Source organism: Marmota monax, unplaced genomic scaffold, assembly GCF_021218885.2.
Source record: "Marmota monax isolate L192 unplaced genomic scaffold, Marmota_monax_Labrador192_F-V1.1 WCK01_AAM20220418_F8-fsc00249, whole genome shotgun sequence".
NCBI lineage: Eukaryota > Metazoa > Chordata > Mammalia > Rodentia > Sciuridae > Marmota > Marmota monax.
This window is the reverse complement of record NW_026694242.1, coordinates 1,523,075-1,550,938: the sequence shown is the minus strand read 5'-3', so window position 1 is coordinate 1,550,938 and position 27,864 is coordinate 1,523,075. Positions and strand designations below refer to the sequence as shown.

Sequence of the window (27,864 nt, the reverse complement as noted above, 5' to 3'; positions counted from 1 at the left end):
CACTCATAGTGGCTTTGAAAGTGCTTTCACCCTCAGTTTTGAATATACGATAACCAGTTTGGCAGCATTGGCACAAAGAAGGGCGTCAGTGTGTCTCAGAGGTGACACTTCTCCTCTGTGCCTCTGTCCCTTTCAGACCCTCCTGCCCTTTCTATAACAAAATCTTGTTGGGCGCAATGGCGCTCGCCTGTCATCCCAGCAGCTGGGGAGGCTGAGGCCGGAGGATCGCCAGGTGGAGGCCAGCCTCGGCCACTTAGCAAGGCCCTGAGCAGCTCAGCGAGACCCTGTCTCTAAATAAAACGTAAAAAGGGCTGGGGACGGGGCTCAGGGGTGAAGCACCCCTGGGTCCAATCCCTGGGACCAGTGCCAACAAGACTTTAAAGTGAAGTCCTTGTCATGATAAGGGACACTGTGAAAAGTTGTACCCAGTCGTCACTCTTTTGATCCCAGCCGGCAGGCCTGTTCTTCCCAAGAGCTGGCTTCTCTGGCTGTCTGGGGTCCCTGTCAACCTTTCCATGCAGACAGGCAGCGAGGTGGGGACATTTGTACACCTCAGACCTTCCCTGTAGCCTGGACGGGTCCCAAGGCACCTTGAGGACATTATCTCACTATCGCCCCTCCGTACAGGCCAGAAGCTGGGGAGTCAGTGAATGGGGTGGCCCAGGGTCACAGAGTGATGAGCAGGTGGCCCATGATCACAGAGCCAAGGAGCAGGGGCGTCAGGTCCCAGTCCAGCTTGCCTGCCTCCAGGAGCCACCCCCAGGGGAGGCGTGTCGGGCCAGGGGACAGCGGGGACACTACCCAGCAGGAGGACTCTGAGGGCCAGGGCCTTGGGAAGCCATCAGGAGTGTCTGGGCTTGGAAATGACATATGGGACACGTGTGTGAGGAAGATAACTCTAGAAGACGGGTGTCGTCCCCTAAGCCACCACACTCCTGTCCCACCTGTGCCGCTGATGATCCTTAAAGCCAAGTGCAGGAGGTGGCATTTGTGTCCACTGGAATTCGTGCTTATTTCAGCCTACTGTTTCCTTTGGTCTCTGTGTGTCTGTCCGTGTGTCTGTCTGTCTCTGAGTGTGACCAACACGGCTGACCTAACAGACACTCTGCAGCTGTGCTCGGTCCATGGACTCCGTCTGAGCACTTGTGACTCCTTGTTTGAATTTCAGAGATAAGTGCCCCCCCTTTGCCTTTTCTAACTCAACATTTATTGAGCTCCTACTGTATGCGGATACCCTTCAACTCTGCGTTTCATGTCCATCTGTCTCCATCTAATGTGGTTGGTGGCAGAGGAAGTAAGTGTGTTTGTGATATGAATAGACCTGGGCAGGGCTGGGGCTCAGGGGCAGAGGAATGGACTTTTGAGGGTTTTTTGGAGGGTGGGACATACCAGGGATTGAACCCAGGGGCCCTCAACCACTGAGCCACATCCCAAGCCCTATTTTGTATTTTATTTTGAACCAGGGCCTTGCTTTGGCTGAGGCTGGCCTCCAACTTGCGATCCTCCTGCCTCAGCCTCCTAAGTCCTGGGATGACAGGTGTGCACCACTGCACCCACAAGAAATGGACTTTTTAAATCTACAGGGTGTACTTCGGGTGTCTACCCGTTGTTTGATTTGCCATTTTTTTGTAGCATCTTAAAATGGCAAAAGACACAAAATATGCAGATGAGTGTGTGTGTGTGTGTATGTATGTATATATATATATATACATCTTTAAAGTTTTTCCAAATGAAAAATGGTTTTGTCCTCTGATTATAAAAATGACATATGAATATTGTAAAAAAAAAAGAGATACAGAAAAAATAAGAGTTTTAAAAATCCAAAATCTCGCTCTGCTTCTATTTTGATGACATCACGTTTAGTCACAGAGCAGAGCCACATAAGTGCACATCAATGGGACCCTAAGTCCCTGTGCACCATACGGGTCTTTTTTCTCACTCACAGACCATGGATATATTTCTCTGTCAATAGAGGTAGATTCATATCGTCGTATTGAGTGACCTTACCATTCTCTTACATGATTGGGCCCGAACATACATGATCAGTCTCTGATTGATGGATCCTTGGATGTTTTCCAATTTTTTAAGAATATTTTTTAGTTATCAATGGACCTTTATTTTATTTATTTTTATGTGGTGCTGAGAATTGAACCCAGTGTCTCACACCTGCTAGGCAAGCGCTCTACCACTGAGCCACCACCCAGACCCGTGCTTTCTAATTTTTTTCCAATATAATGAACCCAATTTTTTTTCCAATATAATGATTTCCAACAACTCTGTCTTTGTGAGCTTATGAAAATTCTTATGGAGGAAGTTGCTAGATCAAAAGTTACCTACCCCAACTGGGTGTGGTGGCTCCCACCTGGAATACAGCGGCTCAGGAGGCTGAGGCAGGAGGATCTCAAGGTGGAGGCCAGCCTCCGCCACTTAGCCAAGCCCTCAGCAACTCAGCGAGACCCTGTCTCTAAATAAAATAGGACCAGAGCCTCTGAAATCTTGCTGCTGCAGAGAACCCCCTGGGATTTACCAGGGAGTAAGACATGAACCCCCATAAACTGATAGTCCTGTGCCCCATGAGCACTGATGGAAAGTCCCCCCATGGGTCTCTTTCCAGCCGGACGCCCCAAGACCAGTGCTGCCTGTTATAAATGTGTCCGCAGCACATTGTGGAGCTACAGTGATTTAAAATATTAACTCTCTGGCAGAACAAGCTCTTCTACCTTGATCATCTTTTCCCAACTTGTTTTTGGAGATGGATTTAGAATCACTTTGTCAAACTTCCCCAACCCTGTTCCCAGCCGGAAAAAGAAAGACAAAATCTGCTCAGCTCTTTTTTGGGAGAAGTGCATTCTTTTGAATACATTCAGTCCTCTCAAATGCCACCCTTTGATTTTATTTTCTAGTTGTGGATGGACACCAGGCCTTTATTCTACCTCTCTGGGCTGCCGAGGATCGAACCCAGGGCCTCGTGCGCCCCAGGCGAGCGCTCTGCCCCTGAGCCACAGCCTCAGGCCCTCCAACGGCTCCTTATTTGCTTTTTCTGGAAATAATTTCCAACCCCCTTGGAAAGGTGTCAAGGGCAACACAGAATCCCCGTATTTTCTGTATTTTTTAGTCGTAGATGGACCCAGGCCTTGATTTTCTCTCTTTATTTCCATGCGGATGGAACGTGCGCTCTGCCGCTGCGCCCCAGCCTCGTCCTTGACAGTGACCTTTTAGGAGAACACCAAAGGCGTGACCCGGCAAGACAGAAGCAGGGACAGAGGAGCAGGAGGTCAGGGTGCACCTCACCAGGAACCCAGGGCCTGGTGGGGTCCAGGGGTGTCGGACCTGGTGGGGACAGCATGAGCAGAGCCCTAGGAGGTGACCAGGGAGGAACAGATGTGGCCAGGGCTTGGCTGGAATCGGGCCAGCCTTAGTGACCAGTTAAGGTCCGGTTCTGTGTCTCTGGGTGACAGCCTTCTCCCCGGAGCCGGTGACACTGCAGCCCCTTTGTGCACCCGAGTGGCCGACTGGAGGGGACAATGCTTAGCACCCTCGCGCCTGGGCCTGGGGCCTTGGCACAGTGCAGACAGGCGCACGCGCTCCACTGGTGGGTGCCCAGGGTGGCCATGGCAGAGCCTGGGACAGGCCCGAGAGGCTGTGTGTGGCTCCTTTGCCAGCCCTCAGTGGCGGGCACCAGCTGCCGGCAGGGTCTCCTGGGCACGTGGGTCCCCCCCATGGGGCTGGAGAGCCTGGCAGGGACTCCAGCCCAAGAGCAGACACCCCAAAACTGCAGGGAGCAAGAGTGAGCCACTGAAGACAGCTAAGAGGGAGGGGGCCGCTGTGGCCCGGGCCAGGAGGCTGGGAGGCTGGGAGGCCAGTAAGCCAGGAGGCCAGACCCGCCAGACCCTCGCCAGGCCATGGTGACCTCAAGTACATCAGTACAATGCCGTCTCCAGCCCGAGAAAAGCAGCAAGAAGCCAGAGCCCGGGTGGCACTTAATTATTAATGCCCAAGCTCAGCGTATTGACGGAATCCCTGTCCCTGCTCAGCGTCACGGGAGGACAGACACCAGAAACCAACACTCCTGTCTCACGGAGGGACAGCTTCCACATGCCCAGCCTCAGCTTGCTGGATTGGTGCTTTTTGGGGGGACACCAGGGATTGAATCCAGGGGCCCTCGAACCCTGAGCCCTGTCCCCAGCCCTTTTTCTATTTTATTCAGAGACAGGGTCTCGCTGAGTTGCTGAGGGCCTCGCTCAGTGGCTGAGGCTGGCCTCCAACTTCCGATCCTCCTGCCTCGGCCTCCCCAGCTGCTGGGAGGACAGATGTGGACCACTGTGCCCAGCATCTTTTGTTTTTTCTCTAACCAAGGAACAAAGACGGGCCGCCTCTCCTCCATCCTCTCTGTGGCCACCAGAGCCCCTGTGTCCTGATACATCCTCCCGAGAGCAGTCACCTCCTGGGCCCTCCCACAGGCCACCGCTCTGGGCTGGCCACCTCTCCTGCCTGCGCACCAGGGCAGCTGGAGGCCCGTGGTGATCCCAAGTGGCATGTTGATCGATGGCAGGATCTCTGGGTTCCACTTACGCAGGCTGAGTGACACCTCGTCGATAGCAGCCAGTTAACTAAGTCCTGAGTCACCAGCTGGTCCCCTGAGCGCCGCAGCGCGGGCCTCGGGTTATGGAGGAAGCCCCTTCTGAGCAGGAGATTGGGCCTGACGAAGACGGATTGTCTGGTGGCCCTCGCAGGCTCCTGACTACAGCCTCTAATGAAAAGCCTCACCGTGGACGTCCCCACAGCTGCTCCTCTGAAATTAGAGCTCAGGAGGACACAGGATGGCCCAGTCCCCACCAGGCCACTGTGATCAGACTGATGTCAGCAGCGATAATGGAAGGAGGATGAGTCGACGAGATTCCATTTATTCTATAAAGTGAGGAGAGCGCTCAGAGGATCTGGGACGCACGTGTGAGCAGGCGTGGGTGCCCTGGGCCGCGGGAGTCACCGGAGGGAGACAGAGACAGTCACCCAGGTTGGTGCGTGAAACCGTCTCTGCCCAGCAGGGCCCTCCCTTTCCGGACCCTCCTGATGGCCCTGCGCTTGGAGTCAGCAAGCTTCTGACCCCTGAGCCCTGTCCCCAGCCCTATTTTGTATTTTATTTCAGGACAGGGTCTCGCTGAGTTGCTGAGGGTTGAGGCTGGCCTCCACCTTGCGATCCTCCTGCCTCAGCCTCCAGAGCCACTGGGAGGACAGGCGTGGGCCATCATGCCCGCGACTGAACCAGCTCAGGGTATTGGAAGAAGGACTCTGGAAGCCCTGAGTCTGGGGTTCGGCCTCCCAGGGCTCCTCTCCAGAGCCTCCTCTCCCCCAAGGGCTGCCAGGACCTCGTCTTCCTGCAGGGGCACCCCCATCCCAGGCCCTGCTGGGCCTCAGCCTCCGTTGGCCACGCTGAGTGGCATGTCACAACACAGACCATAAGAGCCTATGAGGTGAGGTGACATCAAAGGCAGGCCCTGAGCCACTCAGCGAGACCCTGTCTCTGAATAAAATACACAGCAGGGCTGGGGAGGGGCTCAGGGGTCGAGTGTCCCCAAGTTCAATCCCTGGGACCAAAACAAAAAAACAGGGTCTCGGGGGGGGGGGGGTGGCCCAGGACACCTGCCTTCCCAGGTGCCTTGCCCAGGCGGGCCCTGCCACCTCAGAGAGGACACCTCCTTGGGGAACTGTGCTCTGCCTTCCCAGCCTTTTTGAGGACAAATGGGTGAAATTTCTTCCAGTTGACATTTGCCCACCGTGGGCCTCCCATTGTCCCTGATGAGTCCCGGGGGACAGAGGCCTCTGCAGTCCCAGAGGCGACACTGGTCTGAGGGACAGATCTCACACAGCCCAGCTCCCCCTGCCCTTGGGACGCGCAGGGGCCTCGTCCAGGCACCCAGGACTAAGGGAGCAGAGGACAGCAGGGGACAGGGCCCCACGAGGCCCTGGGCGCGGGGACACACGATCAGGCCACTCCTCTGCTCACTTAAAACCCACAGTGAGTCTCAGTGCGCCTCCTGTCCCACTGTGACATTCATTGGGTCACAGCTGTGGCTCCAAGATGACGGCCGCGTGCCCCTCCCAGGGCACCTTGTGGAGACCCGTCAGCCCACGTCCAGTCACTGAGAAGAAACTTCCCCTGTGCCTCTGTCTGAGGCTGGCCTCTAACTCAATCCTCCTGCCTCAGCCTCCCGAGCTGCTGGGATGACAGCCAGGAGCCAGACCTGGGGTCCCCCGATGGCAGAGCCCAGACACCTTCTCAGCAGGAACCTGCGTCCTCAGGAGGCTCAGAGTCCAGAAGACCAGCTTGTAAAGAAGAGCAGAAAACAGCCGGGCACAGTGGCCCACGCCTGTCCTCCCAACAGCTCAGGAGGCTGAGGCAGGAGGATCGCAAGGTGGAGGCCGGCCTCAGCAACTTAGCAAGAGCCTGTTTCAAAATAAAAAATAAAAAAAGTTGCTCAGTGGTACAGGGCTGCTGGATTTTATCCCAATACCACACACACACACACACTCACACACTCACACACACACTCACACACTCACACACACACTCACACACTCACACACACACACACACACTCACACACTCACTTGTGGTTTCCAAAGCTACTTTAATAACAAAAGAAGATCGTAAAGTACCTCAGAATATTACTAGGGTTATTTCTAAGAAATGTGAGTCAGAAATTCTTTGGCTTCCTCTTAGGCATTTCTAGAGATTTCCAGGTTTCATTGTTCTGCAAATATCCATTTGTCTAGATTGCGACAAAAAAGAGTGTGGCATGTTTACGTAACCGTGTGTGGAAACCCCGTGGTCGGAGTCCCAGGTTACCAGCCTCAGCCCAGGGAGGCTCTGTCTCTAGACAAAATACACAACAGGGCTGGGGACGGGGCTCGGGGTCGGGTGCCCCTGGGTTCAATTCTGATTTAAAAAATAAATTAACTGATTGATTAAATCAAATTCAAATGAGGATATTAAAAAAAAGAAAAGCCTTCAGGAGGCAGCTGACCGGAGGCTGGCCTCCAACGCGCAGCTGCCCTTTGCCACCCTGGAGACACACCGCCCACTGTGGAGCCCACAGCCCAGTTCCTGTGCGTGTCACCTGTGGGCAGGGGCCTCGGCCACCAGCCCAGGCCTGACCGCCCCGTCCTCTAGCTTTGGAGTGACTCTGATGAACAGGACGGGCCTCGGTGGCTTCGCTGAGCCTCTGGCACGTGGGTGTCGAGGGAGGCCGAGCGCCTTGGCTCCCTGTCCTCTGGGCAGCCCGGGTCACCTGGCCTTCCCTGCTCTGTCCCCCGCAGGCCCCGCAGGGTGGAGCCCGTGTGCTCGGGCCTGCAGGCCCAGATCCTCCGCTGCTACCGTGAGCACCTGAGCGAGGTGCTGCGCTGCTCAGACCTGGTGAAGGCCTACCAGCACTGCGTGAGCGCCCACAAGGTGAGCCACCCGCTCCCCGCGGGCCTGGGACACGGCCCCAGAGCCCTCACGTTCCACCCTGGCCAGCTGCGTCCTCCCTTCCAGAAGGTTCTGCCCTGTGCAGACCCAGGAGCAGGCGTGAGGCCTTAAGGCTGCTCCGGGCTGGGTCTAGCCCTTCCCTGTGGTGCCGCAGGCCACCAGAGGAGCCTCACTAGCTCCAGGGACTCCAACCTGGGCCCTTCCCAGAGGGGGGAGGCTGGGCAGGTCAAATGCTGTGGGAAGGATGGAGGCCGGCTGCTGGAGGCCGAGGCAGGAGGATCGCAAGGTGGAGGCCGGCCTCCGCGACTCAGCGAGGCCCTGTCTCTAGATAGAATAAAAGAGGAGCTGGGGTGAGCAGCCCTGGCCCAAGAAGAAGAACCTGAGGTGGGGGCCACCCTGGCGCACCACACGCTCCTGAGTGCCCAAGGTGCCTGTCACACGTGCCAGAGTGGGGACAGGGAGGGAGGGTGCCCTGGGCAGCCGGTGGGGACACGCGAGGGCCTCTGACCTGCTGGGAGCCGCAGAGACACAGTCAAGTCTCGGGGGGCGGCTGGTGAGGAGGGACCCTGTGGTGTCCAGGGACGTGTCACGGAGTCCTGGAGCCGGGCAGAGGGGCCTGACTGGACTCCGGCCGCTGTCTTTGCAGGGCTGAGAAGCCGCCATCGTCAGTGACTTGGAGCCCTGGGGAAAGGGCCAGTCGTGGGACACGGACCCCAAGCCACAGCCGCTGTGCCCTGCCCTCCCGGCTGGGCGTCCACCTGGGCCTCGGGCTGGGTGGCCCCGGGCCAGGGGACAGAGCATGTGTCACGTGCAGGAGCAAATAAAGCAGATGCCTTTGTTTTCAGTCCTTCACTCGAGAAGCGCCCACTGCCGCCCGCTCTGTCCAGCTCTGTGGACCCTGCCACACAGGCCGCTGCCCCCGGGGAGTGGCCCCCCCAGCAGGGGACACGGCACAGGAACCCGCAGCAGCAAAGGCCACACAGAAGCAGGTACGAGCGAGCGGCAAGAGGGACAGCGGCTCTGTCCAGGGATGGAGCAGGACGGCCACCGGCCTCCTGGAGGGTCACCTGGCCTCGGCCCTGAGGCCCAACACACAGGCCAGGGGGGCAGGAGGTCCACGGCTGGGGACAGCTGTCCCAGAAGAGCACAGCGGGGCGGGAGGGGACAGTGGGGCTCGGGGCCACCAGGCTGAGGGGTGTGGGGTCTCAGCAGGAAGCAGCCCCGTCCCGTGTCCTTGAGCCACGTCCCTCAGCTCTCAGGTGGAGGCTGCCAGGCCTGAGCGCCCAGCACCCCTGTCCTGGGGGCTGTGGGTGTCAGCAGTGACCAGGGCGTCAACAGGGCTCTGAGTCTGACCGGGACAGGGAAGAAGCCAGGTGCGGGCACACGCCTGGGGCTCCGGAGGCTGAGGCAGGAGGATCGCAAGGTGGAGGCCAGCCTCAGCCACTTAGCGAGGCCCTGAGCCACTCAGCGAGACCCTGTCTCTAAATAAAATAGAAAAAGGGCTGGGGACGGGGCTCAGGGGGTGAGGCACTCCTGGGTTCCATCCCTGGTACCCCTCACCCCAAAAATGTGCAGGCCTCTGCCCTGGGGGTGGGTGATTCCCGTGCCTGAGACGCAGGGCAGAGGGACAGCCAGGAAACAGGGGCCGGAGTTTGGGGGAGTCAGAGGACACCCTGGGCTGAGCCCTGCAGGCAGAGAGAGAGCCTTCTGGAAGGAGCAGTCACAGGTCACCGGCCAAGTGACCTTTGGAAGTGACATCAAAGCCATTCTCCAGCTAGAAGCCATAAGCCCTTCTGAAGACCCCCGCCCCTGGCCTGTGGCCTCCAGGGCTTTGTCCAGCGTCCACATGCCAGGCCCCGTCTCCGGCCTCTGCCCAGGAATCCTGCTGAGCCTTCGTCACCTGCCCCTGGAACTGCCGGTGGCATAGAGCACGCCCCCAGCGCCCCCCTCTTTTCCCACACCCCCCAACAGATTCCCCCTCAACAGGAGAGCGACGTCTGTGACCAGGGTTTCTAAGGAACACCCGTGGTCCCCTCTTTCTTTTAAACAAGGGACAGAGAAAGTGTGTGAAGTCACTGAGCACCTGGATCCAGCCGTACCTGAAGCTAACCAAAGCCAGCAAGGTCCCCTTTCGGTCGTCTTTTGCACCTGGGTCTCTGGTGTTTGCACTGGGAGTTCCCAGCAATGGAGCCCTGTTGGGGGGAGTAAGTGGGGGGCTGTCGTCGTGCCCCGGGCTCTTCAGGCCAACAGGGTGTCAGCCTCGAGTCCTCCCAAGCTGGGGAATGGGACAGCGCCCCACCCAGGGCCGCCGCAGGAGCTGATGGTGACAGGATGCCCTCGGGGAGCCCAGCCCAGCTGACCTTCCCTCTGGGCCCGGGGCCTCCGTGGATGGACTCCTGCCCCCAAACCTCAGCCTCCCAAAGGACCAGAGTGGGTTCAGCAGGTCCATGGGGTCCTCTCCTGAACTATTTTCTGGGGATCTGGGTTGGGGTGAGAGAAGGGCCAACTGTGCCCGTGACATGGGACTTCCTGTGCCCATCTCAGTGTCTGCAGGATTCACACAGTGTGTGTGCGCGGCCTTTCTGCATGTGCATACACATGCCTCTGTGTGCGTGCCCTGAGCGGGTCTGTGCACACCTGTGTCCGTCTGTCCATGTCTCTGGGTCTCTGCACAGGCGGCCAGTGCAGGGCTGGGTGATGTGGCTCTGCCCGTCATCCCAGGGGCTCGGGAGGCTGAGGCAGGAGGATCGCCAGGTGGAGGCCAGCCTCAGTAACTTAGTGAGGCCCTAAGCCACTCGGCGAGACCCTGTCTCTCAATTAAAAAAAAAAAAATTAGAAGGGCTGGCTCAGTGGTAAAGCACCCCTGAGTTCAATTCCTAGTATAAAAAAATTCTAATTTTTCACATAATAAAAATCGTAGAGGCCGGGGCACGACTTGGTGGTCAAGGACCCGTCCCCAGCACCTCCCCAAAAACACAGTCAGACCATGGAGGAAAGGCCAAGGGGAAAGTGGGGGTGGTGGGTGGGGTGCGGTCCCCGGGGGATTCCCACACCCAGGCTCGGGCAAGCCGTGGCAGCTCCCCACCCTGGAACCTGCGAGAACAAAGCGGGTTTGCTCTTAAGGCCCAACAGGCCTCCCTCATACGCGATAACCTGGCTCATTAAATTTAATGGGCTGGTTATTCCTGTTAAGTAAACACCAACTAATTATGAAAACCATATTTGCCAAGTTTGACGATGGAACGGATGGACCAATTACACGGTTATTCAGCCTCAGAACACACTGAGTGATGAGGGAGGGTGCAGACGGCGGGCGGGGAGCCGGGATGGAAAAAGAGTCTGACGGTCAAGGAGTTCCCCGCCACTCCTGCCGACTGACTGTCTCCAGCTGCATAGGTCTCCGGAATGTCTGTATTCTGGAGAATCGGGGTCCTGGGTCCTTCAGAGCCCTTTAGCACAAGTGACAGACCCCTAGCTCCATCCTAGTGTACTCATCCCCAGCTCCAAAAAGAGTCTCTGGACAGAGAATTCCAAAGCAAGCTTCAGGCACGGCTGGATCCAGGAGCTGAAACGGTTACTGGGATCTGGATTCTGACTCTGAGCTCCGTTTTCCCTGTGTGACAGTTATTCGATTCTCAGCTTCTAAAGAGAACTGCTCTTTCCCTCTAGTTCCATTTTGGGGTTTAAAGGAAGATAAGAAATATCTCCCTAGAGCTAACAAAGTAATATCCAGAAACTCTCAAGGGAAAGCGATTGGTTCATGGTGACTTCAAAAAATTGGCTGGTCGCACAGCTCAGTGGAGAGCGCTTGCCTCGCAGGCACAAGGCCCTGGGTTTTATCCCCAGCACCACAGAATTAAATAATAATAATAATAATAATAGTAATAATAATAATTTGCCAGGGAAATGCGATATAAAAGCCACACTTGAGCACACGCATCCAGTGGCTGAGATGAAAATGGCGTCCTTAGTGTTGGTGACACTGGACCCATGGACATGGCAAAGTGAGCTGGGCGCTGTGGCACACCCCTGTCATCTGAGCCGCTCAGGAGGCTGAGGCAGGACGATGGTGAGTTCAAAGCAGCCTCAGCAACTGAGTGAGGCCCGGTCTCTAAATAAAATATAAAAACAGAGGCTGGGGATGTGGCTCGGTGGTTAAGCACCTGAGGGTTCAATTCCTGGCCCAAAGAAAGAAAGAAGCGGCCCTGGATGTGGCTCAGTGGGAAAGGGACCCTGGGTTCGATGTCAGTGTCGATCATCGATCAATGGACCACCAGGATTCCATTGTGGGGACTCCACCTTGAGCTGATCCTGATCGCCTCCCAAGACCTCACCTCTAAACCCCATAATTGGATTAAATTTCCACACTTTTCTTTTTTTCGATCTTTTTTCCAGTTGTAGATGGACAGCACGCTTTTATTTTATTGGCTTATTTTTGTATGCGATGCTGATAAATCCACATCCTTTTAAAATTCTTTCAATTTTTTCTTTTTGTTTAGCATCTGCCTATCAGAACAGTCAGCCTTTGGTTTTGGGGGAACTGGCTTATTTTGCTTAGCACGATCGCCTCCAGCTCCATCCATTTACCGGCAAATGCCATCATTTGTTTCTTTTTAATGGCTGAGTAATATTCCACAGAAATCCACATCAGTTTGATCGTCTTCATCTAAAAGGAAGCTGCTGTTTATCTGTAGCTGCCTGCAAGATTTCTTTTTTTCATTTTTGGAAGTTTGAATAAGACACGTCTGGATGTGGATTTCTCTGGATTGTTGGGGATTCATCCATTCCTTGGATCTCTAGGACTCTGTCCCTTACCGATTTCTGGAAATAGTCATTATTTCTTTGAATACCTGTTCGGCCTCACCCCCTTTCTCTGCTCCCTCCGACACCTCGACCTGATGTTAGACCTTTTGTAAGACCCAGAAGCCTTTGAGCTGCTATTTATTTCCCTTCTGTCTATTTTTTCCTGTTTTTCAAACTGGAAATTTCCCCCTTTTTCCATCCTCATATCCACTAAATTTTTCTCCTACTCTGGTGTGTTACGGAATTTTTAAAATCATTATTATTTTTCCTGCTGTTGTATGTTTCCTTTTTAAAAATTCTGAAATAGCCATTGGGCCCTCCTGGATTTCCTGAGACTTTTGCACTTGTTTTAGGAATTTTCATAACTGTTCAGCAAAGCATCCTTTCCTCTTCAGTACCAGGGATGAGGCCCGCCGTGGTCCACCACAGAGCTGGGCCCTTGGCCCTTTTTTGGATCTCTTTTATTTTGGAGGCAGGGCCTCCCTGAGTCCCAGAGGCTGGCCTCCAACTTGGATCCCTGCCTCACCTGACAAGGGTCTTGGATCAGAGCTGGAATCACCTCCGTGTGGATGGTGTTTGCTCAACAAGTGATTTTTTTTTCTTTTTTTTTTTTTGGTGGGGGGCACTGAGGTTTGCACCTGACTGTTGGGAGAGGAAAGTCCAGCTTCCCCATTTCTACCCTGTATTTTTAGCACAATGAGAGGCCATTGTCTCTGCTGGGAACGGTGGCCCACGCCTGTGATCCTGGAACTCTGGAGGCTGAGGCAGGAGGATCGCCAGGTGGAGGCCAGCCTCAGCCACAGCGAGGCCCTAAGCAACTCAGCGAGACCCTGTCTCTCAATAAAACACAGAAAGGGGATGGGGCTCAGGGGTCGAGCACCCTGGGGTCCATCCCCAGGCCCAAAAGAAAGAGGGAGGAGAGGAGGAGATGCCGAGAGTCTCACCTCCTGCTCTCTTGCTGTCCTGATTCTATCTGGGATGACTCTTCTGGAGTCCAAAGGCCCCGAGATGATGGGCCTTGGTGACATCCCTGGTGACCTGGCTGTGCGACTCTGGGTGACAGTGCTGAGCTGGGGGCCACAAACCCCGCTGGCTTGGTTCCTCTTGCGTGTGTCGTGTCCCCTCGACATTGCTGACCGCAGGTCCCTCGAGGTCACCGCCAGGGCCAGCCCCTGCGCTGTGCCTCCTTGGCATCTGGGTCTGTAGCTCTTGGGGGACACCTGTGTGTGGCAGGGGACAGCGGGGGTGGACGCGCTTGTGTTGACAGAGTCCTGGTTGTCTCTCCAAGGCCAGGGGCTGGGCGGTGACAGATCTGGCCGGGACAGAGACAGGAAGCCGAGGCGGGGTCCTGGTCCTGGGGCTGGGGCTGGGGCTGCCGTCAGTTGGCTAGAACTTTCTGGAGCCCGGGAATAGGACCCTGGGGACACTCCTAGTCAGGGGCACAGGATGGGGAAAGCGAGACAGGAAGGTGTCCTTGGTGCAGGACTTCAGTGTGGCAGAAGCCCTGGAACTCGGGGAAGGAAGCAGTTGGGGACAGTGTGGTGGCCTTTGGCATATAGGGTCCCCAGATGTAGGCGTCTTGAAACCACCCAGCTGGGCCACACGGCAGAGCAGGGGTCGGAGCGCCTGCCCCAGGACCAGACCGCCTGCCCTGGAACTGGGTTCTGTCCCCGCCCGAGTGTGGGGACAGTGAATTTGTTGAGCAAGAGGGTCAGGGAGGCAGGCCTGTGTGTATGTGCAGGGAGTGTGCGTGAGCGGGCTTATGTGAATGTGGGGTGGAGTTATTTAGTGTGTCATAGAAAGCCACTGGGGGCTGGGCTGGGTGGCCCACGCCTGTCATCCCAGCAGCTCAGGAGGCTGAGGCAGGAGGATCGCCAGGTGGAGGCCAGCCTCAGAAATTTAGCAAAGCCCTGAGCCACTCAGCGAGACCCTGTCTCTAAATAAAATACAAAAAAAAAAAGAGGCAGGAATAGGGTGGCACTGGGTTCGACCCCCAGTGCCAAAAAAAGAAAGAAAGAAAAAAGCAAGGCTCTGGGGAGGTGGTGAGGCTGGCCTCCACCTTGCAATCCTCCTGCCTCAGCCTCCTGAGCTGCTGGGGTGACAGAGGTGGGCCACCCTGCCTAGCACAGGATGGGGTCCAGATCTGAGCCTGGTGGCCAGGGATCAGTGGGCTGTCCCCCTGGGGACCGGGCCTCCCAGTGCTGGGGCCACCTGGAAAAGGGAAGAAAGCCCCCGGGAGTCTATTTTTTGAGGTCACTCTGAGTCATACAAATGCAGAAAGGACCCCTGAAACTGCTCCAATGGCCCAGACACCCCGGGACAGAAGCAAGTTCCTAGGAGTCATTCCTCATTTGCACAGTCAGCTGCCTTGTGCCCTGGACTGTGTCAGGCACACAGAATTGAAAACCACAGAACAGCTGACTCATTTCCCCTCCATGTGATGTGGGGTCAGGAGCCCCAAAGCCACAGACCCAGGGTCGATTCCTAGCTCCACCACTGTCACTGGCACTCCACTTCTCCTTCCACACTTGAAGAGCGCAGGGTCAGAATCCATGAGGTCACGCAAGGAGGACCTCAGAACTAAACCAGAGGGAGGGTGCTGCTGGGGCAGGAGCTCGGGACCTGCCACTCAGGGCTCCTCGGTAGCAACAGCCACTGGCCATTTTGCTGTCCAGAAAATGACCTGCGGAGGTCTTCTCTTCCTCTGCCTCGGACTGGTTGTCCTTTTCTTGTTGATTCTTGGGAGCTCTTTATATATTATTGTCCATCCTATGTGTTGGAAGAGAGCATCTTTGAAATTCCAGAGTGTCTCCATAACAGAAAATAACTAATTTTAATGGAGTCAAAATGATCCATAGTTTCTTTTTTTATTTATTTTTAACATCTTGTTTAAGGAATCCTTCCCTAGCCAGGCGCAGTGGTGCACACCTCTCATCCCAGCAGCTCGGGAGGCTGAGGCAGGAGGATCGCAAGTTGGAGGCCAGCCTCAGCCACTTAGCGAGTCCCTAAGCAATTCAGTGAGACCCTGTCTCTTAAAAAAAAAAAATACAAAAAAAAGGTGGGGGGCTGGGGATGGGGCCTCTAAACTCTCCCAGGAGACAGCTGGAGGTCAGGGCTGGACCTCAAAAGGGAGGTCAGCGCTCTCTTGGGGGTCACTGAGCCCAGAACAGGAAGAACCCTGAGTGGTCCCACAGAAGACAGAGTGGTATAGGAGAGAAGTGAGGTTCAGGGGACAGACAGGACTCGCTCCACATTAACTGGCCATTCTGGACCCACACCCAGCTGTGGGTGACCCAGAAGTTCACAAGGAAAGAAGGATCTCAGGTCCCGAGCTCCAGGGAAGGGGTGGGGGGGGACCACCAACGGCTGGATGAGCTGCTCCCAGCTCTGCCACTGGCCAGCTGGGAAATGGGCAGGTCTCTCCCTCTCTCCAGCCTCAGTTTACCCATCTGTACCACATTAGTGCACCTTCACGGACTGTCAGTACGAGATGACGGCAAGTTAAATGGCAAATAGGACTTTTTTGGGGGAGGTATCAGGGATTGAACCCAGGGGTGCTTAACCACGGTGCCACATCCCGATTCAAAACAGGGTCTTACTCAATTACTGAGGCTGGCCTCCAACTTGCGATCCTCCTGCCTCAGCCTCCTGAGCTGCTGGGATGACAGGCGTGCATCTCTGCACTGAGCTGCAAACAGGACTTTTGAAAAAGGTGCTCAGCCTCACTTGGGGACATGAAATATGAAATCCACCATGAAAATCTAGTCTCTACCATTAAGACCTGACTGGACCCAGGGTTGGTGGGGGTGGGAGGCAGCAGGGGACAGGGGACATCAGGGCTGGGGCTGTGAACCGGGGCCATCCATCTGGAGAGCTAAATGCACCCCCATGCGCGGCCAGACAGTCCACCCCTGGGTCTAAACGTGCCCAGCAAAGTCACATGGGTGACATGCTCATCAGAGCCCTGAGCAGGGGTCAACCCAGTGCCTGGACGATCAGCTGCAGAAAGTGCAAGAATCCTACCAAAGTCCCCGAGAACAGCTGCCTGGGAGCACAGCAAGCATCACACATGGTGTGATCCCACTTCCGTAATGTCCCCAAACAAGTCACACAAAAGAATATTGCCATTCTGAGAGCCCAACACAAGTGGCCACACCCCAGGAAAAGCCAGGGGAGGCTTAGCACGGCAAAGAGGGAGGCTGCTAAGGAGATGCAGAGGGGCCCCTGGGACTGCCGAGGGTCACCCTCTGGACGGAGGACACCAGTCACGCTCGGTGCAAACTGTCCCCTGCAGGTCACAGGAGGGGCCCCTGCGCGCGCAGCGCTCTCCTCGCCCAGGACAGCGTTTGGGGGGCTCTGTGCTCTGTCGGGGGTGCCTGGCGCTCGCAGGGGCTGGCTGTCCCGCAGGGAGACCCTCGCAGGGCGAGAAGCCTGGTGTCCCACCTTCGGGGACACAGCCCATGAGCGCAGTCGCTAATGGCCAGCTCCTGCGTCCCGCCCGGCTTCCTTCTCTAGGTGGCCAGGATTGGGGTCGTGTCCTCCGAGGCTCCCGCTGCAGGGACCCGGGGCTGGGGACTTGGCTCCCAGGCAGTGTCCCCGAGGGCGCCACCCCACCCCCACCCCCAGGGCCTGCAGGGGGCCGCGCTTCCCGGCCAGTAGGGGCAGATGCACCGGCGCAGGTGTCCTGCCACCAACAGACGCCGAGGCCGGAGGCCAGGAGCGGGGACACCACCCCGCAGGGCTCGGGGCAGGGCGCTGGCCTCCTCCGGCCTCAGTTTACCCTTTGCCCGGTGAACTCCGATCCCCTAGATCGGACCCACAGAGGCCGACTCTGGTTTCTGGAGACGTGCGCCCAGGCCAGCCCGGGCGCCCTGGACTCCCGGGACGCCCCTCCGAGGCCCCGGCGACCACAGCGACTTAAGGCGGGTGGCAGCATCGCCCTTTGAAGGCCGGCGGTGGGGCCCGGCTGGCGCGCGGCGCGGGGCAGAGCGCCCTCTGGAGGCCGCGGCGGGTCCCGCCTCCCGCCCCGCCCCCGCCAGCCCCGCCCCCGAGCTCGAGGCGGCGCATGCGCGCGGCGCAGCGCTCCGCGGGCGGCGAGAGCGAGGCCGGTCCGCAGCCGCGCGGCGCTGGGCGCCCCATTCATGCTGGGCAGCGGCAGCGCGGCCACGCAGCGGAGCCCGGGCGCGGCGGCGGCCTCGGCCTGGGCAGCCTGCGCGGCTTCGGCGGCCCCGCGGCGGGGCAGGCGGCGGCGGGGCGCGGCGATGGCCGGCGGCGGGGCGCGCCCCGGGGCAGCCGGTGAGTCGGGGCGCAACTTTCCCCGCGGCGCTGCGCGGGGCGGGTGGGCGGGGAGCGGGGCGGGAGGACGGCGGCCGGGCCCGGGCGGGGGTCCGGGGCCCGGGGCAGGCGCCCTGCGGGATGCGGGATGCGGGGGGCGGCCTCCGGCGGGGCGCTCCGCGGGCGGCCGGGCAGGGGGTGTGCGCGGGGGACTGCGGCGCGCGTGTCCCTGCGGCTCCGGCCGGGCCCCCGCGTGTGTCCGGGCGCGGCCGCGGCGCGGGCCCTGAGCTGCCGCGTCCCCTCCCGGCCCGATCGGACCGCGGCCCCAGGCCCAGCGCCCGGCCTCCTCCTCCTCCTCCTCCGCGCGCCCCGGCCACCGGCCACCCGCCCGCTGAGGTCCTCCGGGCAGCGCTCCGGGGCGGCGCGGCGGGGACGGGCGCTGCCCCCTCCCCAAAGGCAGGAGAGAAAGTTTGCGGCGGCCCCTCCGGGAGGGCCCTGCGGAGGCCCGGTCCGAGCCCGGGCGCTGGATCGCGGGCGCGGTCCCCGGGACGCGGCGATCGTCGGGCTGGGCAGGCCCGGGCAGGGCTCGGCGGCGACCGCGGGAGCCCGGGCAGGTCGGGGGGGCTGCGCCCTGGGCGGCCCCGCGCGCCGGGGTGGAAGTTGGAACCGCTTCCTGGGGACCGCCGCCCGCCCCCGCCTCCTCTGGCCCCGGGTGCCGGGAGCTGGGCGCTGGGTCCAGCCCAGGCCCGCAGGGCCGCCACGGGGCTGGGAGGGGGCGGTGCGGGTGGCACCCGGGAGGCCAGCCCTGCTTGGGCCTCCTCGGCCTCCCCCCCGCCCCAGCAGGGCCTCCCCAGGGTCATTTCGCTTCCTTCGGAGGCTGCCCATGGCCTCCAGGACGGTCCCGGGCCTGGTGTGCAACGGAGCTGGCGGCGGCGGCCGGCTGATCCGGGGCTGCCTCCAGGAAGCGGGAGCAGGGGACTCCAGGGAGGCCCTTGTGCCCCTTGTGAGATCCCGGCTGCAGCCCGGGATGGAGGGTGAGAGGGGCTGCTTGGTGCCCTGAGCTGCCTTTGCGTGTCTGTGGGGTGCTGGGGCCACGCCCCTTGAAAGAAAGGGGTGTGTGGGGGGGGATGGGACCTGGCCGAGCCTCTGTCCCCTCAGTCCCGCTCCTGCCGCGGGCTGGCTGGCCTGGGCCGCGGTGCTGGCTCACCTCCTCATCCCAGTCCGAGTGGGGTGGGGCTCATCGGTGGAGCATGCCCCAGGTCCCCTGCCTCCCCACTGGTTTGAGGTGTGCAGGAGAGGAATGGGGCAGAGCTAGGTGTGCCCGGGTTCTGCCTGGCCCTGAAGGAGGGCCCCAGTCCCAGGCATGCCCCAGGCAGAGAGGCCAACCCGAGAGTCTGCTTCAGGGTCAGGCGTCCGGGCACCTGGGACCCCGGAAAGGCATTGCAGTCAAAGGGGGGACAGGCAAGGGTGGAGGCCGGGGTCTTGCAAGCCCTGTGTGGCTCAGCTGGGTGACTGCTGGGCCCCTAGGTCATTGCCTGCCTGTTTGCTGCCCCCCGGGGAAGATGCTCCTGTCTGGAGCATGTTAGAGCAGCTGGGCAGAGGAGAGGGCACCCCCAGAGCCAATCGCGAGCAGCTGGCACTTTTTCTGAGAGCAGAACAGCAAGGTGTCTCCAGGTCCTGCCTGGTCCCGTAGGGCTGATGGGGATCAGGGCCACTTGGAACCACCTTCTGTGTCCTCCGATGGGGGGAGGTGGGGACGACCAGGGTAGCCCCCTTTCTGGATGCCGCTGGAAATACCTCTGGGCACGGTGTGATTGTCTTCCATGTCCCCCCACGTCCCCACCTGTCCAAGCCCGGGAAGGATCCAGAGTGGGAGGGCATCGGTTGTCATCCCTCTGAGGTCTTTGTTTCTTAGGGCAAAAAAGGAGCCGTGGTGTCATCCAGGTCTGGGAGAGGGAAGGGGACATTGGTCTGCATGCCCCACTGGAGGGCCGGTCCCATGCAGTCCAGGCGTGGACCCCCCCCCCCCAGGTCACAGTGCTGCACCTGCCTGTAGCTTGGCTCCTCTTGGTGGCTGGCCCCGTTCGGTACACCCAACACCCGCTCTGCCCTCCTGGCCTGGCTCTGACTCAGCCTGGCACCGACCCCATCTGCATGTCCAGCAGATCCCGTGCCAGGTCTCTCCTCCTGCTGCCCTCGTCACCCACCAGTGTGCCCAATATGCCTAGTCCTTCCAGTGAGACCCCCTAGGGCAGCCTCTGCAGGCCACAGTGGCTGGCCCGCATCCCTCCCTTCTCCATGGAGGACAGTATCCACGGGTCCTCTCTGCACCCAAGCGCACCTTTGGGTACTTTTTCCTGGGCACACCTCAGGCCTGGGGCAGTCGCGCCTCTGCAGATTTCCTAGGTGTCCCAGGGTCTGCAGAAGCTCTGGATCTGGCCCCTACCTTGCTGGGACTAGCTGGGTGACCTTGGGTCTGTCTGAGCCCTGAGTCCTGTATCTCTAAGACACAGAAAGTAGCCCAAGCCTTGTCCTGTGTGGCCTTTGTTAGACGGTGGGTGTGAGGGAGCCACCATAGGCCTGGGATCCCCTCCTTTCCCGGCTGGCAATCGGGTGCCCCCCCCAGGCCAGTTCTTTCCTTGGGAGGAGACAGAGTGGGCCCTGGGCCAGGCTGGAGTTGGGATGGTGGCTTCTTCAGCCGGGTCCCTCCTGTTTAATATAAAAAGTAGAGCCCATAATTGCATTAAGACGTGTATAATTATCCCGGAGGAGGGGAGAGCCCGGCCCCTGGTAATTGCAGGGCTGCTTTGAACTGATAAACGGTGAGTGATTCATGTTTTCTTTGGAGTTCCAATGCGCTCAGCTCTCAGCCAGGGCCACTGCTGCCTCGGCAGGGAACCTGTTTCCTGGCTCCCTGGTCCGCCTCAGGCCTCTAGTGGGGGCGGTGGAGGATCCTCTCCCAACTGCTGAGCTTGGGGTGATGTCAATGACCAGGAAAGGCAACGAACAGCCTGCTGGGAGGAGCCCAAACGTGCTTCTGCTCTGAGAGTCGAGCCAAAGCGCTTTGCTGCCCTGAGCCTCAGTTTCCACACCTGAGCAGCAGATGGGCACTGGACAGACGGTGGGGGCAAGAGGAGAGAGGCAGACAATACTCGTGTATTTATTATTATTATTATTATTATTATTATTATTATTATTATTATAATGGGGCTTGAATCCAGGGGCACTGAACCCCTGAGCCCCATCCCCAGCCCTTTTTGTATTTTATTTAGAGACAGGGTCTCGCTGAGTTGCTCAGGGCCTTGATATGTTGCTGAGGCTGGCCTCCAACTTTTGATCCTCCAGTCTCGGCCTCCTGAGCTGCAGGGATTAGAGGCATTCACCACCAGGCCCAGGTTCACTCAAGTGTTTTTTGAGGTCCCCTGGATCCCGGGCTTGGCTTTGGGGATATAGTGGCGAACCACACCTAACCAGACCCTCCTGTGTCACAGCTGCCACTCTGTCAGAGTCAGTGTCTGGGAACAATAGGTAACAAAAACCGTTAACAAGCCTCCTGCCACAGACTAAAGCAGGGGACTGGGCACTGTTAGCCGGTGCCTTCAGGGAGCAGTTCATGGGAGATGTCTCAGGTGACACCCGAGCTGGACTGTAGCAAAAGTCATCATCTTTAGGCCTCAGTTGTTCCACCTGAGAAATGGGGCTGCCCGGCCACAGGGAGGGCATTGGCTGGGAGTCAGGAGGAAGGTATCTACAGCCCTGGGGTTCAGCCAGGAGTGGGGAGAGGCCCCCAATACATGGGCAGGCCATCCTCTTCCTCTCATCCAGGTGAGGAACTGCGTCACCCCCTTTACAGGTGGGTAAACTGAGGCTGGGGAAGGGGCGCGTAGTGAGAGTCTGGGTTGGACCCAGTGCCTGGGCACCAGCGCCCATGCTGGGAGGAGGTGACCCCCAGAGTCAGCGGGGTGCCACGGCAGGATCTGATAGTCACGCCAAGGTCTGGGGGATGGTGACCTCGTGTGCAGGTCAGAAAAGCCGTCCAGCCTGCTGCAGGGGTGCTGCTTATGCTGAGAGGCGCGGCCTGTGTGGCCGCAGGATTGTGGGGTTCTTGTGGGGCCCCTGAGTGGGGCCGGCCTGGGTCATGGCTGCGGAGAGCCGCAGGGGAGTGCGGCTCATTCGAGAGCGCTTGGTGCGCACCGGGCACAGGCCCTGGCCCCATGCTGCGCCCACCCTGGTACTTGGTCAGGAGGTGGGTTCTGTACTTTCGGGGTATGTTCCCCGTGGGCGCCCAGGAGAGGCCTGTGGGATGGAACCGGGCTGCCCTCAGGGGGACCTGTGAGAGCAGGCTTTGGGGACACATCCTGAAGGTCCACTTACCCTGTGTTTGGGTGGGGACTCAAGGGGGCCTGGATGTGGAGCTGGGAACCAGCTCAAAAGCCCGCCTGTGTCCAGCTTTTATAGGGCAACAGTGGTGCGCGTCCCCCGCAGCCCCAGCCAGAGAAGGTGTCACTGGGAATGAGTACCTTGGGGCCAGGGGTCTGTCTCCCTAGGGCGTAGTCAGGCTCTGAATCAGAGGTTGATCCTGTCCAAGTTGCAATGTCAGCTGTGACTCCAGTCTAGACCCCAGGCCCTTGTGACCCCCAGGGGTGGTTCCCCTCTGCCAGCAGTGGCAGGGCATAGGCATGGAATTGGCGCAAGCAGGTGTCCTGTGCTGCTTGTGGTAACCACTGCTTGGTCTCCGTGACACCTGGTTCACCCCTGGCTGCCTGCAGGGCCCCAGCCAGGAGGGTGACCTCTCCCAGCTTTTGGCTCTCTGCCGGGAGCAGCGGCCCTTCCTCCTGGAGTGTGGTGAAGGGGTCCGCGCAGGATGCGCGTTGGGAGTCCGCGCAGGATGTGCACGCGCTGGACAGGACGTGCGTGCTTTGTGCGCACTCTGTGCCCAGGCCAGGAGGGTGACCTCTCTTAGCTTCTGGCTCTCTGCCGGGAGGAGCAGCCCTTCCTCCTGGAGTGTGGTGAAGGGGTCCGCGCAGGATGCGCGTTGGGAGTCCGCGCAGGATGTGCACGCGCTGGACAGGACGTGCGTGCTTTGCGCGCACTCTGTGCCCAGGCCAGGAGGGTGACCTCTCTTAGCTTCTGGCTCTCTGCCGGGAGGAGCAGCCCTTCCTCCTGGAGTGCGGTGAAGGGGTCCCGGCAGGATGCGTGCGCGCTGGACAGGACGTGCGTGCTCTTTGCGCGCGTGCTGCGCTCATGCTCACCGGCCTTCTCCTGCCCCTTCTCCCCCAGGGCTGTGGCTCCCGGCCCCGTGATGCTCGCCCCTGCAGGACCTGAGCACCGAGGCCCAAGCCCCGGGCGCGCCATGCCGCTGCCACCTCTGCGCCCGCAGGCGCTCTCCATGCTGCTGCCCCTGCTGCTGTTAGGGGGCCTTTGGGTGGCTGCAGGCTCGCCCAGGACGGACGGGACCCCGCCACCTGCCTTCCGCACCTTCGTGGCCAGCGACTGGGGCCTCACCCACCTGGTGGTGCACGAGCAGACGGGCGAGGTGTACGTGGGCGCGGTGAACCGCATCTACAAGCTGTCGGGGAACCTGACGCTGCTGCGGGCGCACGTGACGGGCCCCGTGGAGGACAACGAGAAGTGCTACCCGCCGCCCAGCGTGCAGTCGTGCCCGCACGGCCTGGGCAGCACGGACAACGTGAACAAGCTGCTGTTGCTGGACTATGCCGCCAACCGCTTGCTGGCTTGTGGCAGCGCGTCGCAGGGCATCTGCCAGTTCCTGCGCCTCGACGACCTCTTCAAGCTGGGCGAGCCTCACCACCGCAAGGAGCACTATCTGTCCAGCGTGCGCGAGGCGGGCAGCATGGCCGGGGTGCTGATCGCCGGGACCCCCGGCCAGGGCCAGGCCAAACTCTTCGTGGGGACCCCCATCGACGGCAAATCGGAGTACTTCCCCACGCTGTCAAGCCGTCGGCTCATGGCCAACGAGGAGGACGCGGACATGTTCGGCTTCGTGTACCAGGATGAGTTTGTGTCCTCGCAGCTCAAGATCCCGTCGGACACCCTGTCCAAGTTCCCCGCCTTCGACATCTACTACGTGTACAGCTTTCGCAGCGAGCAGTTCGTGTACTACCTCACGCTGCAGCTGGACACCCAGCTCACGTCCCCCGACGCCGCCGGCGAGCACTTCTTCACCTCCAAGATCGTGCGCCTGTGCGTCGACGACCCCAAGTTCTACTCGTACGTCGAGTTCCCCATCGGCTGCCAGCAGGCGGGCGTCGAGTACCGCCTGGTGCAGGACGCCTACCTGAGCCGGCCTGGCCACGCGCTGGCCCGCCAGCTGGGTCTGACCGACGACGAGGACGTGCTGTTCACCGTGTTCGCCCAGGGCCAGAAGAACCGGGTCAAGCCACCCAAGGAGTCCGCGCTCTGCCTCTTCACGCTGCGCGCCATCAAGGAGAAGATCAAGGAACGCATCCAGTCCTGCTACCGCGGAGAGGGCAAGCTCTCGCTGCCCTGGCTGCTCAACAAGGAGCTGGGCTGCATCAACTCGGTGAGTGCGCAGCGGCTGGACGTGACCTTGACCAGGGCTGTGGCCTTGACCAGGGCCCGGCCCCTCCCCCAGGGATGGACCCCAGGGGCGCTTAACCCCCGAGCCCCATCCCCAGCCCTTTTTAGATTTTATTGAGAGACAGGGTCTCGCTGAGTGGCTCAGGGCCTGGCTAAAGTGGCTGAGGCTGGCCTCCACCTTGCGATCCTCCTGCCTCGGCCTCCAGAGCCCCTGGGGATGACAGGTGTGCGTCCCCGCGTCCAGTTCTTGTCCACATACCAGGGTGGCTCCTGCTGTGTCCAGGCCCTGCTCTTGGCCGCCTGTGAGGCAAGGACTGCCGCTGTCCTGTGTTGCAGGGGGTCATGCTGACCCCCAGATCCTCTTTCTAGCCATGAGAGTGCCCTGCCAGGCGCTGGGGAGATGGGGTAATGGCACCCTGCCCAAATGGCCCACAAGCCCCTGGGGACATGGGATGGGTCATCCACAGCATGCTTGGCCCCATGTGGGGTGCTGGCCAGCTGGCTCCTGTCCCTGATTTTCAGACAAGGGGACTGAGGCTCAAGGAGATGTGTGGACCTGACTCTGGTCCTAAGAGGCAGTGCTGGGCCTCGCCCGAGTGGGCGCCATCTTTAGAGCCTTCATCTTTCCCTCATGTTTTCCTGACCGTATGCCTCTCTCCTGGGCCCTCCCGTCACCCACAGTGGGGCCAGATGACAGTCCCCAACAGGCCATGCTCGTGCCCTCCAGAGACAGAGGGCCTGATGCTGCCCCAGCTGGGCCTCCCCTGTGCTACGCTGCAGCCTCCAACACCTACTGAGGGGGGCCAGGCCTCGGCTGCTCCTCCGTGTTCCCACGCTCAGGTCGAGGGAACCATTAAGGTCGCTTTTCTTGGTCCCAGGGATTGAACCCAGGGGCGCTCAACCCCTGAGCCCCGTCCCCAGCCCTTTTTAGATTTCATTTAGACACAGGGTCTCACTGAGTGGCTGAGGCTGGCCTCCACTTTGGGATCCTCCTGCCTCAGCCTCCAGAGCTGCTGGGATGACAGGCTCAGTCACACTGAGGGACTCGTTCAGGGGAAGTGGGACTCTGCCCAGCTCTGCCCTGAGCCCTCTGCTACCGCTGCCTGGGGCCTGCTAGGTAGCCCAGGAAAACCTGTCCCTCTCTGATTTCCGTCCTCCTGGGTCCCAACTAGGACAGGCACTGGCTCTTCTTGGGGCGCAGCGGGGAGGCCAGGGTCCCTCCCACTCCTCTTTCTCGTGTGTGGTCGGGGTTCTGAGTGCCTTTGGTGGATACGGCTGTCCCCTCCCCGTGGCCTTTTGAGGAAGGAGTGGGGACACGGAAGCCTAGAGGGGGTGCTTCACCCTGGCTGCTCCATGCCCTGTCCCCAGACCTGGGAGGTGTCCTGTGTCCCTGCTCTGGCTCATCAGTGGCCTGTCCCATCCCCTTTCCTCTCCTGTGCCCTGTCTCTCCTCCTCGGCTTCGCAGTGGGACGGCCCCCCAGCTGTCCCCCAGCCATCTCCGGAGCCTCGGGATCGATGGCTTCCTGCACGCCCCCCCCTTTGCCTTTGGATGCCCCTGGCTGTCCTGTCTGAACTGGATCCTGTCTGCCTCGACACCCCCTCTGGTGGCCAGGGCCACACCTCTCCAGAGGAGGGACCCTGCCGTCACCCCCTCCCCACCTGTCCCCTCCTCTCCCGTCCATCGCTGGCCAGACCCCTGAGGCCACCTGCTACACTGGTCCCCTGTCCTTCCTTCCCCAGGGACCCAGAGTTGGGTGGGTGGGCCCGGGACGGCCTCCCTTTCCCAGTCTGTGAAATGGGCCTGCAGCCTCTCGCATCTGGGGACCTCTGTGGGGCTGGAGTGGCCCTGCTCAGGGAGGAGGCTCACCTGTCCTTTCCTGCAGCCCCTGCAGATCGACGACGACTTCTGCGGACAGGACTTCAACCAGCCCCTGGGGGGCACGGTCACCATCGAGGGCACGCCCCTGTTTGTGGACAAGGACGACGGACTGACCGCCGTGGCTGCCTACGACTACCGGGGCCGCACCGTGGTGTTCGCCGGGACGCGCAGCGGCCGCATCCGCAAGGTAGGCTGCTGCTGGGGGGGCCGTGGCCGGGGGCAGTGAACGCCCCATCCCAAGCACAAGGACGGCGCTGAGTGGCTGAGGCTGGCCTCCACCTTGCCATCCTCCTGCCTCAGCCTCCTGAGCCACTGGGATGTCAGGCGTGGGCCATCGCACCAGGTGGAACCATTACACTTTCCTGCGGGTGACCCCAGGCTCAGTCAGATTAAGGGACTTGTTCAGGGACAGTGAGACTCTGCCCAGCTCTGTCCTGAGCCCTCTGCTGCCACTTCCGCTGGTGGAGGAGGAGTGTGGGGACGTCACTCTGGGCCAGGCTGAGTGACCTCGAGGGGCTGAGCTGAGCCTGGGGTCCTTCTAAAGGACCCGTCTCCCCTCTGGGCTCCCTCTGGGCTCCTGGCACGGGCCATCGGGTCACCCTGACCCCTCCTGCGTTCTCTGTGCCAAGGCCATTCCACCAGGGGACCTTCAGGACTTGTCTGTTCGGGAGCTTGGGGCCTGGGGACACTGCGGCTGGATTCCAAAGGTGCAGGGTGACCTCCAGGGGGGCAGGGCGGGCCTGCGCGGCCCCCTCCCCGCTGCGCCCTGAGATCCAGTGTCTGCTGAGACAGCACTCCGCCCCAGCCCGGCCTCCACCAGAGGCCAGGCCAAGAGCAGGCCAAGGGCAGCGCCCGCTGCCCCCCCACAGGCTGGTGCTGCAGGAGCAGGGTGACTCCAGAGACCTGGCTGGGCAGGGGCTGTCCGGTGGCTCTGGGGTGGGGCCCTGAACCTGCCACTCAGCACGCACTCATGGTACCAGGGAGGCCTGAGGAGCCGGGAGAGCCGCCATACACTCTCGGGGTGGGTGGGTGTTGGGGTTCAGTTGTAGCTGGGTGCCCCAGAGCCTGCCACCCACCAGGAGACCCGGCTCTCTTGGGTTAATCTGCTGGGCCTGGTGGTGCACGCCTCTGATCCCAGCAGCTTGGGAGGCTGAGGCAGGAGGATCTCGAGGTAGAGGCCAGCCTCAGCAACAGCAAAGCCCTAAGCAGCTCAGTGAGACTTTGTGTCTAACTGAAATACAAAATAGGGCTGGGGACAGGGCTCAGAGGTCGAGGGCCCCTGGGTTCAATCCCTGGTACCCCCCAAGGAAAGAAGTGGGACTGTCCCCTTGAATGGTGGGTGGGCTGAAAGGATGGCAGACAGGCCATCTGAGCCTGGGGGAATGGGTCCCTCCAATCCTGCCCCCTGGGCCTCAGTGCCACCTTTGAGCTTTGGCTGGGGGAGTAGAGGGCAGAGGTGTCCCCAGAGTCCTAGTTGGCTGCGCTCCCGCAGAGGGGACGCTGAGACCCAGAGTGGTGTTTGGGTCCCCAAGGGGAAGGGGCTCCCTGCCCTCCGCTCCCTGGGCCTCGCCCCGCTCAGCGCAGCCTGGCGGGAGGTTGAGTCCCTGTGTCCCCTGGGCCTCGTGTTGCTAGTCATTGGGAGATGGAGGGTCGCGTGGCTCTTGGGTGGACGGAGCCAGCTGGGCCCGGGGCTGCTGGCCCAGTGACCTCAGAGCCTGGGGGGGTGGGGAACTGGACCCGCCTTTGGTTTGGAGCCTCTGCATTTGGATCGGATGTGCTCCAGGACACAGGCAGGGTCACATGGGTGAGGGACTTAGGACCGTGAGAACCCTTCTGCCCCGCTGTGAGGGGTCATGAACCTGTCAAAGCGTCACTCGTG

The 27,864-nt window shown here is 60.1% G+C and overlaps 2 protein-coding genes across 3 annotated transcripts in view; both read left to right on the top strand.

The window, feature by feature from the left end:
• Chchd6 (coiled-coil-helix-coiled-coil-helix domain containing 6) overlaps positions 1-8,312 on the top strand; it is a 178,728-nt gene extending 170,416 nt beyond the window's left edge. The window contains exons 7-8 of the mRNA XM_046466950.2: positions 7,318-7,450; positions 8,115-8,312. Coding sequence (XP_046322906.1) covers positions 7,318-7,450; positions 8,115-8,120 — 139 coding nt within the window. The 3' untranslated portion in view covers positions 8,121-8,312. The remainder of the gene's footprint in view (positions 1-7,317; positions 7,451-8,114) is intronic.
• Positions 8,313-22,826: 14,514 nt separating this feature from the next.
• The window catches only part of Plxna1 (plexin A1), a 42,788-nt gene continuing 37,750 nt past the window's right edge, over positions 22,827-27,864 (top strand). Inside the window, exons 1-2 of one of the 2 annotated variants that reach the window (XM_058586233.1) lie at positions 22,827-24,089; positions 25,990-26,172. In XM_058586233.1, coding sequence (XP_058442216.1) covers positions 22,848-24,089; positions 25,990-26,172 — 1,425 coding nt within the window. In that variant the 5' untranslated portion in view covers positions 22,827-22,847. The remainder of the gene's footprint in view (positions 24,090-25,989; positions 26,173-27,864) is intronic. The other variant, XM_058586234.1, reaches the window with a different exon arrangement.